The sequence below is a fragment of the Zosterops lateralis genome (genome assembly GCF_965231275.1).
Source record: "Zosterops lateralis genome assembly, chromosome: 3".
Lineage (NCBI taxonomy): Eukaryota > Metazoa > Chordata > Aves > Passeriformes > Zosteropidae > Zosterops > Zosterops lateralis.
The window spans coordinates 7,823,481-7,843,042 of record NC_139764.1 but is presented as its reverse complement, the minus strand read 5'-3'; the positions used below and the strand labels follow the sequence as shown (position 1 = coordinate 7,843,042).

The 19,562-nt window shown below is 37.0% G+C and overlaps 1 protein-coding gene across 5 annotated transcripts in view; it reads left to right on the top strand.

Annotated features, from left to right (window-relative positions):
• The window catches only part of LOC310906812 (kinesin-like protein KIF16B), a 136,215-nt gene that overhangs the window by 17,938 nt on the left and 98,715 nt on the right, over positions 1-19,562 (top strand). For all 5 annotated transcript variants that reach the window (XM_083856344.1, XM_083856343.1, XM_083856346.1 and 2 more), the window contains 9 exons: positions 541-654; positions 4,645-4,761; positions 9,716-9,813; positions 10,298-10,407; positions 11,020-11,162; positions 11,734-11,902; positions 12,053-12,184; positions 15,543-15,718; positions 17,563-17,628. In XM_083856344.1, coding sequence (XP_083712470.1) covers positions 541-654; positions 4,645-4,761; positions 9,716-9,813; positions 10,298-10,407; positions 11,020-11,162; positions 11,734-11,902; positions 12,053-12,184; positions 15,543-15,718; positions 17,563-17,628 — 1,125 coding nt within the window. The remainder of the gene's footprint in view (positions 1-540; positions 655-4,644; positions 4,762-9,715; positions 9,814-10,297; positions 10,408-11,019; positions 11,163-11,733; positions 11,903-12,052; positions 12,185-15,542; positions 15,719-17,562; positions 17,629-19,562) is intronic.

The window sequence follows — 19,562 nt, the reverse complement described above, 5'->3', positions numbered from 1 at the left end:
TTTCTCATGACTAATGTATGAAAAGGAGTTTCAGTGTGTAGTTCCTTCAGAATGATTTGGAGCATGGTGAGTAAGTATTGCTGAAGCACAGTGTCAGCTGTCGTGTCTTGAACGTGATGATTGCCTTAAACAGCAGGTATGTCACACCTTTTTAATTATGACTCCATGTTGAAATGCTGTTCACAGTGGCTCCTGTAAATTATATGTGTGGGATAATCCCTGATAATAATAATATCATACATGGACCCATTTAACTGAACCTAAGCATTGTGACAAAAATGTGCCGTGGGGTTAGAAGGAGCGAGCTAAAATCCAAATAATTCCTGCTGTGTCTTTATGACATGACTCTTTCTTGCTGAAGGGTATACCTCCTCCTGATTTTGTCAGTGTTGCTGGAATCATAATCTGACCTGTCGTCAAACATTTCTAAATGTGTATAGTGTTATGTTAGATTTGCATTCTGATTATTTATTGTCAAATGATTTTAATTACTTCATCATGATGTGTTGTACCAGCTCTATTTTCTTTTTTTTTTAATAGATACCAGAGGGTGCTACTGGAGACACAGGACGAGAAAGGACAAAAACATTTACTTATGATTTTTCCTATTTCTCAGCAGACAGTAAAAGTCCCAGCTTTGTTTGTCAAGAAATGGTAGGATTTCTGAATGTTAATAATTGATCTTTTTCCTTTGATTTGAAAAGCATTCCATGAAACTTCTTCCCATTGAAAGTGCTGCTTCTGTAATTTAGAAATTTTCTAGGTACCTGACAGTTTGAATTTTGCTTTGTTCTTTTTTTTTAGCTTATCTAACAGTGTAAGTGGTGTGTTTTCTAATACAGCAGGCTGAATGCCCAATTTCAAGTTCTTTTGTCTAAATATTGTATAAGGTCAAGTTAAAAAAAATCTCTAAATAGTGAAATTTGTTTTGAAAAGCTCTTTAGAAAAAAAATCACTTTAAAGAAACGAACATATAATTTAAATTCACTTAGAAACATTCTTATCTGGTTGAAGTATGGTATGGATTTTTTTTTGTGGGTATTTTTTTCCTTTTTGGTCCTAAAGCCTTGGTACGTTGAAGAAGATTCTTTTTTCCTCCTGCCTTGAATATTCACCTTAGGAAAGGACAAAACAGTTTTTCTTTCTGTATGGTCAGAAGAGAAGATTAAACTCAGAGCTATAGGCATTATTCAGATGAACAGACAGACTCTCTGTGACTTTGCATTTCATGTGAATGTTGAACTTTCTGGTTCTTTGCCATTCCTTAATAAATTTATTAGGAGAATCTCAAGTAAGTTGTGATTGCTGACTTCTCTTTTGCTTTTGATTCTGCAAGCTTCAAAAGGGAGTTGTTTTTTCCCCTTAAAATAATACAATGGTTTACTGAATATCCTGTGGTCTAGGTGGGTAAATACCTTCTTAGTATGTATCCCATCTATTCAGGGATGCTGTTATGGCTAATCCTAAAAAGGCTCACCATTAAAATTAGTCATAAGAAACAGTAAGTTGAAGCTGTTTTTAAATACTTTTCAGAATGACAAGTTTTGCCTTTATATATATATATATATATATATATATATATGATTATATGATTCCTATAATAGATGGGAAATTTAGACTTGGAATTTTTCATTTAACCATCAGGGTAAGTGATACATCCTCTTATTTTCTGAATATTTCTTTTATTTCAGTGAGATATTAGGGTTTCATCCAGAAGTTTGATCATGTATATTCTTGAACTTTCTGGATTGTTATTTCTTGATGATGTTCTTTTAAGTACCACATTTTTTTTGCTATGTTTTTTGAAATACCAGGAAATATACATTTTGTTTGGCCATCAGTGTAGAAATACCCTGATTACTTCAGCACTGTGGCAAATTGAAGTAGTAATGTATTTGAGAGCAATGATTTGAACCTGAGATTCTAGTGAATGGTTTTAGGCAGGTCTTCCAGGCCATATGGCTTTGCTAGAATTTTAGCAAATGCTTTAAATTGAGCACGCAGGGTCAGATTTTTATTTATTTTAACTAAGGCAGCTTTGATCATGTATTTTTCTGCTCTGATTCTAGATGAAGCTTCTTCTTATGCACCAGTTGTGACTTAAATATATAGATATTTAATTCTTGGATCCTGTAGATACCCACCTTTAGATACTTCTGGAAAGCTGTGTTAGACAAGACCACGTTAGAGGAACCCCAGAAGAGATTCATGGTGTTAGTAGGCTCTTGCTGTTACAGTGCAGGTTATTTCCAGAATCCAAATTTGCTGTGAAACAATGAAGTTAATTCTTGTCAAAACAACCATTTGCAATGAAGTTAATTCTTGTCAAAACAACCATTTGCAAAGTCAAGTCGAATGCATACAAATAGATGCCCAAGTTGTAGTCTATACTGATGTCCAGTTTCCACAAATAAGCGGAAAGTTTCCCTTTTCAAAGTTTTTTCCTTCTGGTGCCATTTACCTGTTCCAGAGTGGGTCAGGTAGAGGCAAGATTACTGTAACTTGCCCATGTCAGGAGTCTGTAGTAACAAAAATAAATTAAAATTGCCATATAGTGATGGCTGCAGCAGCCTTGAGCAATAATTTTTTAAAGCTGTGAGTTTTATGATTGATAATGATAAGATAAATGGTGAACATGGCTTCAATGTCTGTGTTCAATATTGTGCTGTTGCAGTGTGTTCCACAATCTTGGACACTTCCTTTATTTGTACTGGCAGGAGTGTGAACTTCTCTTGCTCAGCTACAAAAATATTGTTTTTCAGGTGTTGCTTTAATTACACTCTGTGCAGCACGTCGAAAACAAAACAAGTTTTTAAACTATAGGAGTGTAATTCCTAGGCATATGCTGCACAAGCTACTGTTTTGCTTGTGTTAATAATTTCATATTTAATTGGAAGACTTTGTAGTTAAGCTCTTATCAAGTTCCTGCAGAAATTCTAGTTTACTGCACCACTGGCATAGAAGGGCCTCTTTTTCACATTCCTCTTGCCAGGGAATAAAATTGATCTTGATTGTTGGTGATGCGGTTGCCTAGTCCCCTTTGTTCATGATTGTTATATTTTTTCCATTTGAAAGGCAGAAAAATAAGAAGTAGAAATCTGTCTAATACCGCATACCTTATCAATATGCCTTGTAAATGCAAAATACACTTTGGCATTCCAGAGTTAGAGTGGGGATGGCAATTTGCCATCAAGCTTCTTAGTTTGTATTCCTGACTGAGAAACAAATAGAATTTTGATATTTACTGCACTTTTGTGACAAGCTGGTGTCTCATCCAGTCTTTTTTTCTAACCTGTATGTTAAGGCTTTGTGTTCAGACAAGGCTGTCCTGTGCTCTACCTCCAATCACATGCAAGACATACACACATTTTTAAAAAGGAAAATCCCATCAAAACAGTAGTGTGTATAGACTTGCTGAGGTAAAAACTTGGACACAGAGATAAAATAGGGGAAAGAGTAAAGTAGCTTTGGCTGATCTTTATGTTCTTCTTCTTTGAGAAATATGACTGGTTACAGCACTCTAACTCCTTTGCTCGAGGGAAGGTCAAGTGAATTATTCTAAAGGCACGTTTGAAGATTAGTGATTAAAGAAATTACCCAGCACACCTCTTCCAGGGAGAAGCTGTGAGATTATACTGTTTGTGTGCCATTCACTATTAAAAATGGCTTTGTATGCCTTGGAGAATTTAAACTACATAAAGTGCAGACAAGTAGCCGAACTATGTGAAGCATCTGTGAGATTTTTGAAAATCTTGATGGTGAGACACAGATTAATATTTTAATTGGGAGAAATGCTGCCCCAGGTGTTACTCCTTGCCCAGTGAGGGGTATGGATTGAAGTGAGGGGTATGGATTGAAATGAGGGGTAATGATGATGAAAGGTCAGGTAAATCTGTGAGGGATGTTGGAGCCAGTATTGTAGAGGATGTTGGTGAAGGCATCTGGTGAGAGCTGAATTTATTAGGTGAGAGCAGAGTCCCAAATTATGAGATGTGGAGGAGGGATCATTACCAGTTATTGCATGTTGAAGGTAAAAGAGAAGGGGTTAAATGATGAAAGAGGGTCACTTACCACATTAAAAAGAAATTTCCATGTTTGCCAACCTAAAAAGCATCGCTACATGAAAGCCACTTAGGAGGAAAATACAGAGAAGGTTATGGGTCATATTCTTACACTTGATTAAAGCAAAAAAACAAAACCAAGCAAACAAAACCCTTCAAAAAGACAAAGGAAGAATCTGACAGAATCACAGAAGTGTTTTCTTTTGAGAGGGGACTGGATATTTGCAGAATGGGGAGAGTTGTCAAAGGTACAAAAAATGAGTAGATAATGACAATAATGAAAAGTGAATGGAGTAGCTGAGATTGCTGAAAGAAATTGGGGCTTTAGAAAAGAAAGTAGCAATTTGACATGTCAAGTATTTCATGACAGAGAAAGAAATAAAAAAACAAACCACTGCAGTGCTGTAAATGAAATATGGTAATAAGACTTAGTATTTTATTTGAAATATTTATTTCCTCTCCTATAGTAAATGTATGTTTTGCCATTGTGTTGGGGTATTCTTCAATATTTGCCATGCTGGGCTGATAACAATCTTCTTCCCCAAGCTTCTGTTGACTTAAACATTTTTTTTTTTATTTTCAGGTTTTCAAAAATCTTGGTACAGATGTGCTTAAATCTGCTTTTGAAGGTTATAATGCCTGTGTTTTTGCATACGGACAGACAGGATCTGGGAAGTCCTATACCATGATGGGAAATGCGGTATGTTTGTTTTTGTAGAACCATGGAACACCAGGTTGGAAGGGTCCTCAAGGATCACCTGGTCCAACTTTTCTTGGCCAAAGCATGGTTAAGGCAAGGTAGTCCACCATCCTATTCACATCCTGTTCAGATGAATCTTAAAAGTGTGGATTTTGAGGAATCCACCAGTCCCCTGCCGACATTATTCAGTTGCTGATTGTTCTCATGAAAAGTGGTCCTCTTGTATCCAGTCCTGTTCTCTGCAGGAGTAATTTGTATCTATTAGCACTGGTCTTTTGCATGTGACTGCTTGTAAATAGGGGTTTCCATCTTCTCTGTAGGCACTTGTTAAATACTGGAACATGGTTATAAGGTCTCCTCTAAGCCTTTTATTCTCAAGGCTGAACAAATCCAGCTTTCTCTGCCTTTCCTCACATGGCAGCTTCCCAGTTCTTTGGTCATCCATTTGGACCCTTTCCAGCCTATCCACATCTTTTTTGTATGGCAGAGACCAAAACTGAATGCAGTGTTCCAGATGTGGCCTGACAAGTACTGAGTGGAGTGGGATAATGAGCTTATAATCTCTGCCCTGGTTGTTTTCATGCCCTTTTTATGCTGCAGTCCAGCATCCTGTTGGCTTCCTTTGCCACACCGTGTGCTCATATTGTGCTTGCTGTCCACAGGAGCCCCAAGTCTCTTTCCACAGAGCTGCTCCCCGGCCAGATAGATCTCAGCCTTTGCTGCAGTCCTGGATTATGTTCTCGTGTGCAAGACCTTATGTTTGTTGAACTTCATGAGGTTGTTAGCCCACTATTCCAGCTTATCCAGGTCTTCCTCCAGGGAGGCTGTCCCTTCTGAACTGTCAACTTCCCCACTCGGTTTGGTGTCTTCATCAGACTTTGTGTTACACTTGGTCCCATTGTTCAGGTCACTTATGAAAAATTAAACAGTATTGGGCCCAATATTTATTCCTGGAGCCCCCACTCGTGACAGGTTTCCAGTTTTACAGGGAGCTGATTTTTAGCACCCTCTGAGTGCAGCCTGTAAGCCAGTTCCTACCCACTACACGGTCTAGAGCATAACACATTAGCGTCTTTAGCAGCAGGCTGTGGGAAAGCATGTTGAGAAAGCCTTGGAGAATTCCAGGTGGACAATGTCCACTTCTTGTGCCACATCAAGTGAGCAGGTGTATATCTTTGTTGCAATGGATTAAAATTATGCTGTTGCAGGAGCATGTTTTTATGGAATTTTTAATACTGCTTCTGTCTGTGTGCTATTAACCCTTCCATGTGTCACATCTCCTAGTAATCAGAGGTTTTGAGAGCTGCTTCTTTTATAGAAAGATATTTATAGTTGGAAGTAGTTTATTTAAGTGATGCTCGGTTTTTTTGGACAAAACCCAGTAATTTTTGTTCAGTAACAAAGCCAAAAATTTCAAATGTTACAGCTGATTTTCTATGCCCAATATGAGAAAAAAAAAAAGAAAAAGATACTGATTTTGAGAAAATTAATGATCAACTTTTTTTGAAGATAAGTGCTTTTTAAACCTCTTTTGAAGAGTCAGAAGACTAAAACAGGTCTTAGAGAAGGCTGTCAGGTGAGAAGCAGAAATTGGGCATGACCAGTAGTTCATCAAACTGTTATGAAATTATAAAGTAAATTTAATTTTAAGGATTATGTCCTGTTGAGCGCTGCAGGAAGAGGAAGATATTTGGCAGTTTGTGAGTAAAGGATGGGAGTGGTTTCTCACAGTTGCCTCAATGGTTGTCCAAGGACAGAGAGAACCCACTAAACTTTTGGGAGTGAAGCAGTTTAGAAAGGCTGATTGCTTAAGCCTGTTCATCAGGCAGCTTCTGCAGGTTTCATCCTTTAGTCCTTGGGAAAAGAAATTGTGTCTTCTCCCAGTAAAAATGAAAAGGGGAATATTAACACTTATCATCCTTTGGATAGATCACTCTTCTGAAATGTAGTAAGATTGGGCTCTTTGCACCTCCTCTAGCTTAGGAGAGTAAATTAGCCATAAACCTTTTTCTTTCAGTTGTCACAAAATAAGTAGCTTTATATTTACCTCAATATCATAAGCAGAATAGACTTTTGTAACCAGAAAAGATCTCACGACCTAGATGTGGATTTCTATTTCAGAAATTTATAAAAGTGACATTTTTATGAGACTGCCTCACTATATATAATGACTGTAATCATCAAAACAGTTAGCAAATGAATAGAAGCTGAAGTTTGTTTGACACTATCCAATAATAAAGGTCTAATCTTCTTGGCATGATCCATAAATACTTATATCTGGCTTTGTATAGAGTGCATATAAAATATACTCAGCTGGCAATTTAAATGTTTCAAAATTGATGGCCCTGTCAGAGAGACTACAGTGCTATAAGAAAACTTGAATTGAAAATAGATATTCTTTTTTCCCTACTTCTCTTTAAAAAGCCTGGGTTCTGTTTTCATTTTGTTTTCAATATTTGCTGTTCTTGTCTCTGGAATGCTTCTTCTGCAATTCTTTGTAAAGCAATCATTTCAAGAATTATATGGACCAGTTAGAATGTTGAGCAGAGATACTGAAATGAGCAGAGATCTCTAAAATATCAGGAAAGTCATACTTGAGTATGCAGAGAAGGCAAGACTGTGGGGGATTAAAAGTTTTCCAAGAACTGAAAGGCTGCTACAGAAGAAAGGAAGAGAATAATTTGCTCCTTATGGTCAAGGTAGATGGGCAAAACTCAGTACATTTAAATTGCAATAAATAGCCCAAGCTGTAGTTGATCCTGCCTTTCAGCTCTAGGGAGTGAAAAGGATTAAGTGTTTAAATACAGCTTCCAATAAAGAGTGTACATTTTACTAGGACAATACTTTGGGAACTGTGTGTCCTTCTTCTCTCAACTATATTGCTAAGGTTGAAATGACTCAATTAGACCTTGTACTTCCTATTTTAAGCCTCTCTTTATGGTTTCTGAATTATTTCAGACACTAATGATTTGCCTAAAACTTTGTGATAGATCTTCCATGTTTTTTCCCTTAAGCTTTAATTAAAACTGTTCAGGCGTTTCCAAGTGTGAGAGGAAAGAGAAGTATTTTCCCTCTTCCGTTGTTTAAAAAAAATGAAAATAAAATGTGTGGGGGAATTTCCAACACTGACCCATGGAACTTTGCCTGGAAAGAAAGATTGATAATTGACATAAACTGTCAAGAAAATGCTGCTCCTCTGTTGCCAGAGGCAACTGTCTAAAAAAAAAACCTGATTAATCTGCAAGTTTCTCCCTTAATCTAGGAATTTTTTTGGTTTTTTGGTTTTTTTTTTAACCCAAGGTGCAATCATGTGAAGAACTAGGAAAGATAGGAGCAGAGAATGGATTACTATTTCAAAGACTGAAGCTTGGTTTGAGAAGGATAAAAAGGCTCCGATTAAGAGGAGGAAGAAGCTGGGAAAAGGCAAAATGGAGAGATAAAGTATAATTAAAAACCATAAATTACTAGATGATGAATTGGGAATTGTATCTGGGCAAAGGAATGAGGAAGAGGAACTTGGAGGTGGCACATGGAAGAAGATTGCTGTGACAGAGCATGCAGAGGGAAACTGAAGAGTGGGGGCAGAGGGACCAGTATGGGAACAAAGTCAAGTGAGCCTAGGCAAAAAGGATTGGATTTTTGTACAGGGTCCAAGTAGAGGAGAAATCTTTGCTCATGGAGCACTCACTCTGACAGATAAGGTGCAGAGGGAGTCCACTGGCTTTGAGTTCTTCTGTTGCTAGTCATCTGTAGAATCCCACCAGGCAAACTCTTAGGTGTCTGGAGTGCCTAGGCTGTGATCACATTGAATGTGTGGTCTGACTTGTCCTGATTTGCATCCTGCTTAATTAAGGCCCCTGGCTCTAAACACAAGAGCATTTCTTGCCACAACGGTGAATAGTTAGTCCATCACACTGAATCTCTTACATGTTTTTAAGACTGGAGGCAAATTATAGCAGACAGACTGTTCTGCAAGCTGCTCCTGAGCCTGGACCTCTTACCCCAAAGCTCATTTGTATGTGTCTGTCTGTCTCGTTATTCCAGGGAGCTATGGCTCTGCAGAAGTGCTAACTGCCTCAAGCAGTGGGGAGATGTACTCAGCAGGCTGTTGGTCACTTACCTGATCAGACTTGGGGGGAGTGGGGCAGCTGGGAGTGAGCACCCCTATGTCAGATGAGACCAGACCTGCATGGTCCTCTCCTACTCCTCTGCTGCTGGGGAAAACCTCCACCATAGCTTACTGCTTGGCTGGAGAGGGCTCTTCCTGGACCAGCAAGGAAAGCTGCATGCTGAATTTCTGGGTATCTCTGTGGGATAGGTTTTATTCAATTTGCTTTATTAAACCAACCAAGCATTTCAGGCATGAAACCTCTTTATCTGCAGAGGTAAACATTCAGTAGTTAAATATCAAATTTAATTTGACTGGATTGTGGGATACAGTGAATGAAGGTTTAATTTTGTCATTGTGTACTCATTTATTCAGAGGACCTGCTGCACTTTTCAACACAGGGAGGGCTGGGAATTGAGGGTTTGAATGAGAAAGTCCCATGGCTGTTTGGAGATGGTTCTTGTCTTGTTCTCTGCAGTTATTGCCAATTCCACAGTGAAATGAGATAGAAGCAGTTGGGATACTGGTGAGATAAGGCAGTTCATGACTTACTCTGGGGAGCCAGTCTCTGCCTTAAGCAGTTGGGATTATTGAAACTGAATGAGAGAGACAAAATGTACTCCAGTAGCAAAGAAATGGAGCTGGTTGTACATTTTACACACAAAAGGGTTAAAGTGGCAAGGTGACTGCAGTTAAATAAAGGCCAAGAGAGTATTTGCTGGAAAGTTTTGATTTTTCCCCTTTCTGGAGTCTTAAAGTCTCCACTAGTCATCTAGGGGTTTATTTTTCAAAATACATTATGCATGCATGCATAGCCTTGGAATTAAGAATTGTTGTTGTTTTCAGGGTGATGCAGGTTTGATACCTCGAATTTGTGAAGGATTATTCAGCAAAATAAGTGAAAAAACAAAGCGGAATGAGGCATCCTTTCGAACAGAAGTCAGGTAGGTCTTGGCGTGTTAAGAGTTTGCAGATTATCAAACTTCAGTTACAAGCACTCTGTTTCACTTTATCTCTGGGAAAAGTGCATATTTTTCCAAAATAACTTTTTATGCTTGGCCTCAGTCCTATAACTGATTTTTGTTGGCACTTGTAGTCAAAATGCGCATTACTTACACCTTCAATCCAAGAGCTGTGCATATTGCTTCATTTATATGATGGTGCACAGGCCGTTGCTACTGGACAGCATCTTCCTTTTTATTACCCTTTGTTTCAGACTAACATTAGGAGATTTTGATCTTGCTAATGTCTACTGTCTTTCCACTTTCTTCTTGCTCTTTTGGATTTTTCCTTGTAGTTGTTATCTTAAACCAACTTTGGATCTATTTTCTTTCTCCAAGCATCTCGCTTTCAAACTTGTCTTAATATGGCTTGCCTTTTATAAAAGGCTTTTGAGTCAGTCAGTAGCTTTCTGTTCTTTTTTTTCAGTTATTTGGAAATTTACAATGAACGTGTGAGAGATCTTCTCCGACGGAAGTCGTCAAAAACTAATAATTTACGGATACGGGAACATCCAAAAGAAGGGCCATATGTTGAGGGTAAAATCACTTTAAGTGTTTTACACTGCATATTTTATTACCTTCATATATTCTGAAATGTAGTGTCTAATTGCATAGGGCGTTTTATCTTTTTAAATATAAATTATCATGGATGCGGTGCTTTACTTTGGTAGAAAGCTTTGAAGGAATAGCTTCTAATTTTGTATCTCTACTTGCTTTCCCAGTCCTAAAATTATTACAGAGTTTTTTTATCTGTAAATTTATAACACATTTTTAAATAATGTTAAGAGATGCACTTGGTTTTAGTAGCTGTTGACTATAGCTTATAAATCTTAGATATTTAGATGAAATGAAAACCTATTAGGATCTAATTGTCTTAATCTGTTCTCTACCAGGAAGGTTCATGTCTCTTGTGGGATTATGCTCATGTTATTCCACTAAATAATTTAGTAAGATTGCTTTTTTTTTCTCTTTTACTGTAAGTGGTCGAGTCTTCATATGAGGCCTCATTCCTTTCCTTAGGGGATAAACAAGTATGACAATAAATGCTAATTACAGCAATAATTTGCAGTAGTGAGGATAATTTGAATATTTTTGTATAGAAAATTAAGGACATATATGAGCATACTGTAACACTCTGCTTTTCTTCAGACTTGTCTAAACATTTAGTCCAAAATTACGCTGATGTTGAGGAACTTATGGATGCAGGAAATATAAATAGGACAACAGCTGCAACTGGAATGAATGATGTCAGTAGCAGGTCACATGCCATTTTCACAATCAACTTTACTCAGGTAACAAAACAAAACTCCTTAGAGACATTGGACCTGCTTCTTTAGAGCACAGTGATCTGTTTTCTTATATGTGGTAAACTCCTTTTCTAATGACTCCTGGTCTTTGTTGTTGTTGTTGTTTTGGGGGGCTTTTTAGAAAGCCTGTGGATGACCTGCTAGGTGAATAGAACTTGGAGGGGGGGAGAAATTTAGTGTAAATTTGTGTGTGCATGCTATAACTTGTTGAAAGCAATATATAAATGTAATACAAATATTGCAGGCTTAATAAAATGAATACAGCTCATGGTCACTGCATCATGTAAATTGCCACCCACAATGTCACAGCTTGTCTTGTAAATGGCTAAAAAGTTACAGATATTACAATTTAAAGAAATAATATGGGAGTTATGCAACCATTCATTATCAAATGTCTTTCAGTAGCACCTCTAATACAACTGTCTTCTCAAGATCTGCTATTGTAAACAAGTTAAATTCAGTCGTGTCATAAAGGCCACTAAATTTGATTCAGTAAAAGTGCAGTATTTCTTACCTTAACATTCTTTTCTTTGTTTTGTTTTTTCCTTTTCTGCAGGCTAAATTTGATTCTGAAATGCCTTGTGAAACTGTTAGCAAGATTCATTTGGTAGATCTTGCTGGAAGTGAGAGAGCAGATGCCACTGGTGCCACAGGGGTTAGATTAAAGGAAGGAGGGAATATTAACAAATCTCTGGTTACTCTAGGAAATGTAATTTCTGCCTTAGGTAAGTCTCTGGTTTTGTGCTTGTCTGTCTTGAGGTGGTTATAGTCATTAAATACCTTTGTGTTTACTTACACAAATAATGGCCTAACACGTTTTTAAAAATGAATGAAAATATCTAATTTTAATTTTTATTTCTACCTTCTCCTCACAGCTGATTTATCTCAGGATACAACAAATCCTCTTTCAAAGAAGAAACAAGTATTTGTGCCTTACAGGGACTCAGTGTTGACTTGGTTATTAAAAGATAGCCTAGGAGGAAACTCCAAAACTATCATGATTGCCAGTAAGTGTTTTTAGTTTACTCTTTTGGAATTCTGAATAGTTCATGTTTAATAGGAGTGGATGTAAATAGTTAGACTACAGATGTTTTGTTAAGGCAGAACATGGTTTACACATATTAGTGATTTCTTTCTCTCTGAGTTTTCTAGTAACGCTCTGTCTTTTACTTACACTCTGCACAGTGTAATGAAAGCTTTGTGCATCTGGTCCATACTGGTGTTTGAATCAGTTGCTGTTCCAAACTGTTGTTTTTTGTTGCATTAGTAGCAACCTGGCCTCTTTTGACATCCTGTGGGAAAGGCTGTCACTTTTGTCTAACCTTTTAAAAGCAGACAACATTTTAACTTCTTGTCTAAATTTAATTATGACCAGTTGTCTTGAAAACTCTTATGGTTTCCTTTTTACCAATATGAAGGTCTGCAAGGATCACTTAGTTTGAAAAACCCTACCTATGCCATATATACTGAAGGTTTGTCAACAAATTGGAGTGGGAATTCCATTCCCCAAAAAGCAAAGTGAAGCCAGGATGATGTGTAAGGGAAGGTGAGGATTTTAGATGTTGGAAACCATAGAATGGTTTGGGTTGGAAGGGACCTTAAAGATGGTTTAGTTCCATCCTTCCAGCCATGGGTGGGGACACCTTTCACTAGACCAGGTTGCTCAGAGCTCCATCCACCCCAGCCTTGTTTTGCTGGTGGGTAGGGTCAGAGACACAGACACCAAAGTAAGTAACAGTGTAATTTACTATACTGTAAAACTGTAAACAATCACAAAAGGATAAGTTAAGCAAAGCACATAATAATTAGCAAAGAATTGCAAAAAGATAAACTGAGAAGTACACCTAATCATTATGATGAAAGAATGCCTATAGTGATTAAGAAAGATACATCTCCAGATTACCCTAATAAAGATCCATCACCCAAGTCCATGAGACATCAGCTGTGGGGGGAAACTGTCAGTGGAGGACTGGAGAGCCATACCTGGGAACTGGGAACTCCTGTGGTGGGTCCACCTCAGGCCATGAGGCTCCCCCACTTTGCTGTGGCCCAGTTTTTATACTGTTAAACAAGCTGACATAATTTTTAATTTCATTCTCCTGTTGGCTTTCTCCCAAAGCCTGGCATGGGCTCAAGAAGGAACCAAGGGAGTTGTCTTTGATCATAATATCCTGGATAATTAGGTCAGATGTAGCCTTATCCAGTTTCCAGATATGTAAAGACAAATACATGTTTTGCCAATAAATGAACATATATATATATAACAATACTCAGTTAATAACCAAATATATAAATAACATTTGGTTGGAAGGTTCATCTATATGTCAACTTTAGCTTAGGGCCTGTTGTTCGGTCCTTAGTACTTCACTGTTTCAGTGTCTCACCACCTTCTGGGTAAAGAATTTTGTCCTAATATCTAATCTAAATCTCTCCACTTTTAGCTTTAAACCATTCACCAGCCCAGGATGCAGCAGGCTTTCTGGGCTTTGAGCACAGACTGCTGGCTCATGTTCACCCACCTAAAAGAGCCCCTAAGTTCTTTTCTGGGATGAGATCTTTTCCCAGTCTGTACTCACACGTGGGATTGCACCTTGCACTTGGATTTATTGATCCTCATTATGTCCCTGTGGGCCCACTTGTCAAGCTTGTCAGGGATGTGAGGAGAAGAGCAGCTCTGAAATTCCTCTCACTCTTTCCTGCTCCAGTGAAATGTGGTCTTAACTGGTGCAGTCCCCTTTTAGGTGGTGTAGCAGAATTGAGGGAATAAAATGTATCAGATCAATTTCTGGTCCTTCAGAACCAGTCACATTCTCTGGATAGCAGTTCCTTTGTTGCAGGATTTTGGAGATGTTTTTGGAATCCATGCATTTGTTTTCCTCAGGAGAATCATAGTAATGTCAATAGATGGTTGTGGAACAGACTCTGCTTTGGTTTTCTGGCTCTTTAAATAAAGAAGTGCTGGCAACTTTCTTCTTGCTGCTTTCTTGCAGTTCCATGGTAGAGTAACTTTTTTTTTTATGGACAGATTGGGAAGAGAAGTTTTAGACACACAATGAGTTTTCCATGCTTATACGAACGATTACAGTACCCAGGTTCTTTTTTAGCTACTTCCTTTTCTATTAGTGATGCTTCTGCTGGGCAGAGCCCTGATAGATGATCTTCTGCTAGAATGTGGTAGAATTCCCTAACAGCCCAACAAGCTGTCTGGATACATTTGTCTTACCTTTTCAATAAATAAGCACAACAAAATGCAGGAAGATCACTTCAAACTGTAGGGAAAGGCTGTAGAAAAATATTTCTGATTTTGATTTGTCATATTTCTGTAACATCTTTTAATATCCTTCCAGAAAGAGAATAATTGAATAATGGAGAGAAGACAGTAGATAAAGCAGGGAAGTGAGAATGTGCGCTAGGGGAAGTATAGACTGTTTCTAAGTGCATCACCTGTAGCCCAGAGAGTCTTTGCCACAAAAAAAACCCCATTTATTGCTTTTGAGAGAATGAGAAAGGACAGATTCTTTTAGTTGCTTAATTAGTTTTTCAGGTGTTTTTCATTGTCTGATTCTCTGGATCTCTTACTCAGTTTGATCATTAAGATTTCTGGATGGTGTGTTTCTTCTGTGTTTCCACTCATCCATTTGAATGCCTTAATTATCTTTTTAATTTGGAACATCATATATATTGTTAAGAGGAATAAGGGAAAGATAGCATTAGCACTTGTATTTAAATTGCATTGGTTTTCCTGGGTAGGTTGAAAAATAGTACTGGTTTCTCTTGATGCATCAGGTAGCTGACAGTTCTATGTGCTGCCAGATGCCTGCAGCTCAGGAGAACAGCTGGGTTTGTAAATTGTAGAAGCTTTCTCTTGTTTTGGTTCTTCTCTCTGGCTAATTTTTGTTTTGATGCTGTTTAATTTCCCTACTCTATTTACCTGGAATGTCTTTTCTTTTCAATGATTACATGGATACTTAAAAAAAAAATCACTGTTTCCTGCTGTTCTTGTAAAATTTTGCAAGAAAGCCTGTGAAGTATTCATATAGGACATTTATCCAGTTAAGACCATATTTATGTTTACTGGGGAAATGTAAATATTAAATAGATTGGCAGGAAGAGTTCTTTGCAACACTTGGTTGTTAGATGTGATTATCCTAATACACTTATCTCATACAGTGTTTACTTATGCAAAGTTATAGTGACATGAAAGTGGAGTTAGGTGAAGAGTTGGAACAAATTGTATCCCTACTGGTAAGTGAGATATTTCTGTCACTTCACTCACATTGAATTTATCTGACTTAAAATATAAACTAACTTCAGTAAATGAAATATGTGATGCCAGATAAACTGCTTCTGATTTCATGTCCTTAGCTATTTCACCTGCTGATGTCAATTATGGAGAAACTTTAAGTACACTTCGCTATGCAAATAGAGCCAAAAACATCATCAACAAGCCTACAATTAATGAGGATCCCAACGTCAAACTGATCCGTGAGCTGAGAGCTGAAATAGCCCGATTGAAAGCCCTGCTTGCTCAAGGGAATCAGGTTAGCTTCACTTGGAACTTATGTGTAATTTTCCTTGAGTTATAGCATCTATTTCTAGGATGTAATGAGATAATTATCTTTCATTATATTGATTTGAGTGAACGAGCTCTATGAGGCTATGAATGAATATTAGTTTTCCTGATTGAATCAGTTTCCATATGGACAGCAGATCTTTTAACATAAGGGGGAAAAAAGTTGTCATCCCAAAGCTTTCTAATATAGCTTTAGCTGGATTGCAGTGTGGAACAGGTAGTCAACACAGCATAAGGAAACTGAACAGAAACCTAACTTCTGGATCTGTCCTGATGGTCTGAAGAGGGGGTTTGTGTAGTATCTGAAGTAAAGGTTTAAAGTATTTAAGGTGTATAAGTACAAAAATTTAGAGTATGAATGGATTTAAACAATACATTTTATTTGTGTTTGGCTGTACAGTACATTAGAAGGCACATAACATGCTAAATATATAAAAATGTTTTCAGTGGTAGTATAAGAAAACAAAAATCATGCTCTGCTTCACTTCTGCATGATTCTTTCTCTGTCAGTATGATCTACTATAAACAGTCACTGCACAGGCTCAGTTAAGTTTAGTTTCTCCTGTGTTGCCAGGGTGGTGAAACCAAAGTAACAATAAAGAATATCCAAATGGTTCAGGCCAGTTGTCTCTTCTACATAATGTCATTCAGAACTTCTAAATTTCATATTTGAACAGATATAATTTGGAAGTATCTGAAGTACTACTTTAGATTTGTTTCTAGAACTATGTGATTCTGTTTTAGATTGTCTGTGCAAGGTGAAATGTCAGTTCAGCATGGACCATTGTTAGAAGAAGGGTAGGACTTCAGCTGGATTTCATGCTATAAAAAAATTTGCTGGAAAAGAGAATGGGAACAACTGTTGGAAGCAGAAATGGTATTGTAGATGATCAGAGCAGAGAGCTCTGCTTTGTTACAAACAATTAAAAAACTCTTTATGGAGTTGAATTACTTCTGTTTCTTTCATATCCTTTAGGAGGGGAAGATTAATTTATTTTCAAATTATGGCTAGATTTAGAGTTAGCAAAGTAGATGTAACTTGTACTCCCTTGAAGTTTGAACGATTTGATCTAGTTTCAAGCTGTACAATAGTGGTTATTGCAAAATAAATCTAGTTCAGTGGTAGGATGTGGTAGATGGCTGTGTGGGAGACAACAGAGAAAAACTTAAGTGAATTGAATTTGTGATGGTTGGTAAAACAACAGGTGGTGTGTTACTATGCACAGTAGTATAAACCTCTCTATAGCTTCTTCAGTGGTTTTCCTTTGTATACCAGAACACTGTGTTGCAAATGCTTCTGTAGCTCTAAAGATACTGATTACCAAAATATGGTGCTGGATTCAGTGTAGAAGGTCACATACAATAAGCACTGCCTGTGTGTTTGTGTTGTTTAGTAATTTTCCTCTTTTAAGGCCAGTTACCTTTAAGATTCATTAAAGATAAAGCAGTACACATACATATTAAAACAGAATGGATAACTGTTCATGCATAATAAATTTTCATGTTTTTTAGAAATATATAGAAAACTGTATTAGGAGTTACCTGTTATAAATGTGTCTGGTTTCCATGTGTGACTGTACATATGTAGTGAGTGAAAATAGTCCTCTCAAACCAATTTGCATTTGAAATATCAGCTTTGACAGCATTTTCATTATTCTGTTTACAGTATTACAAGGTAAAATGATATCTATTAAAGTTCAAAGTAGTTTATGTTGAAAACTCAGAAAAGTTGAACAATTGCATTTCAATTGGTTCCCCACAAATTGTGACTGTTTTCTTTTTGAATTGGTGTTTTACTTTTTATGATTTTAGATTGCACTCTTGGATTCTCCGACAGCTTTAAGTATGGAAGAAAAGCTTCAGCAGAATGAAGCAAGGGTGAGTTATAATTTCATAAAGCAGTTTTTAAACATCAAAGGAAAGGAAAGGTGGGTAGTCTAGATGCAGGAATTTTTGTGATTTTCAAGGGTTTTTTTAATGTGCAGTTAAGTTTTGTCCCACCAGCAGCATTGCATTGATGCTTAAAAAAAACAAAAAAGTGTGTGACTCAGTAATTTTGTTACCCTACTAATATAACATTGTAACTAAGAACAAAATATATCTTTGATATTTATGTAGCAGTTCTGTTTATGAAAATGAAATGAGAAGACTTGTTACCTGACCAGCTTGCCTTGCTAAAAAGTATGTTTGTAAATAGATTAGAGAGGGAAAAGCCACTAAATCACAGTAATGAGTAGCAAGTAGTCACAGTAACAAAATATTCAGTGTGTAGAAAAAACAGCGAAAGATTTATGGGGAGAATGGTCACCTCTTCTGTGCTTTCAAGTATTTTATAAGTTGTAGTGTGGGGTAGGTTTTTAGAAAATTTCATAATTTAAATCTGGTATTTACAAATATGTTAAGTGCCTATTTAGCTGCCTTTTTGGAGGAGGGTCTTAGATCTAGCTGTACCTCGCAGTGTGCCTCTCACCAAGTTTTTTCAATAATCCAGCCGAGTGTAGAGACTGGAAAAAGTTTCCATATGGTTTGGATAACTCACAGCATCCAGAAGAATCTAGGTATAAAGGCACTATCATTTCTCTGACTAGCAATCTTTCATTCTTTATTGCATCATTCTCTGTTAATTCCTTTCTATATATTAGCTTGCTTTGAAAGCTGTTACAAATTGGTTTGAAAAAAAAAAAGTCATACTTTGGAAGGGCAAGAGGGAAATATTTGGAATTATTCAGCTACATGGCAGCAAATATTTTGTTCTGAATACTGTCAATAGATGCCAATTAAATGTAGATATGATGCCTTTTAAAAAAGGGGCTCCTTAGCTGGTTTAAATGGCAGGGTTTCCAGTGGTGCTGCTTGGACCTTTAGAATTAGAAGATCAATGCCCTGCTTTGAGAATCCTGTTTTATTCATTTCCTTAGTCTTATTTTTGAGTGCAAACAAAAAGCTTTTATCTAAGAGTAGCTCAGTAATATAAATTGCTGACTCTAGGCTTAATTAAAATATGTTATTCATGTTCTGACAGTAACCATTGCTTACCCTGCTCAGAAGTGTTGGCCCTGCTGTGCGGGGTGTATATCAAGCATATTTTATTACCTTTGTCAGGCTCATTAAAAGATTATGTGATTACTATTCATGATAATTACAGTAGACATAATTGCTGAAAATTCTTGGTAGATATTGCAGTGGTTATAGCTTTTTTATAATTGAATGAGTGCAATAGCTAATTTGTTTGTATAGATTTAAAGACTTCAGCACCATATTTATATTGCCTGACAAGTATATGGTGACTTTCTTTAATGAGTTGATTTTTCCTTACATAAGAATAACTTGGAGTAGTTTAGTTTAAAAATGTTTCATTTAAAAAATTTAATTAAAAATGAAATGGAGTGTTTCTGAGCAATACAAATTGTTCTGGTATGGTGAATAGAGCTGTGATAGATTTTCTTCATGTTTTTCTTTAATCTTTTGAAATTTGTTTTGTTTAAATGTTTCAGTTAGCAGCACTAGTGATGCATTGGAAAGTGTGCTTACTTGTCTTTGTTGAATTCTTGGGATGTAGGTAGAGATGAGAGAAGTTTCTGTAGCTGTCATGGATTAATTTGGAGCTGACCTGCAAAGACCAAAAAAATGCAGGTAGCAAATGGGGAGACGTTTGGAGCAACTGCATCAAGGACTTCTTTCTTAGTACAGTGGCATTATATGAAAGTTAACTAGAGAGGTAGACAACTGCTTGATTAGGAGAGGAAGGACAACTCCTGAGCATTCTGTGTGCCTGACCTCAGTTTGGGGGAAGATCATAGAGTGGGTTGGGT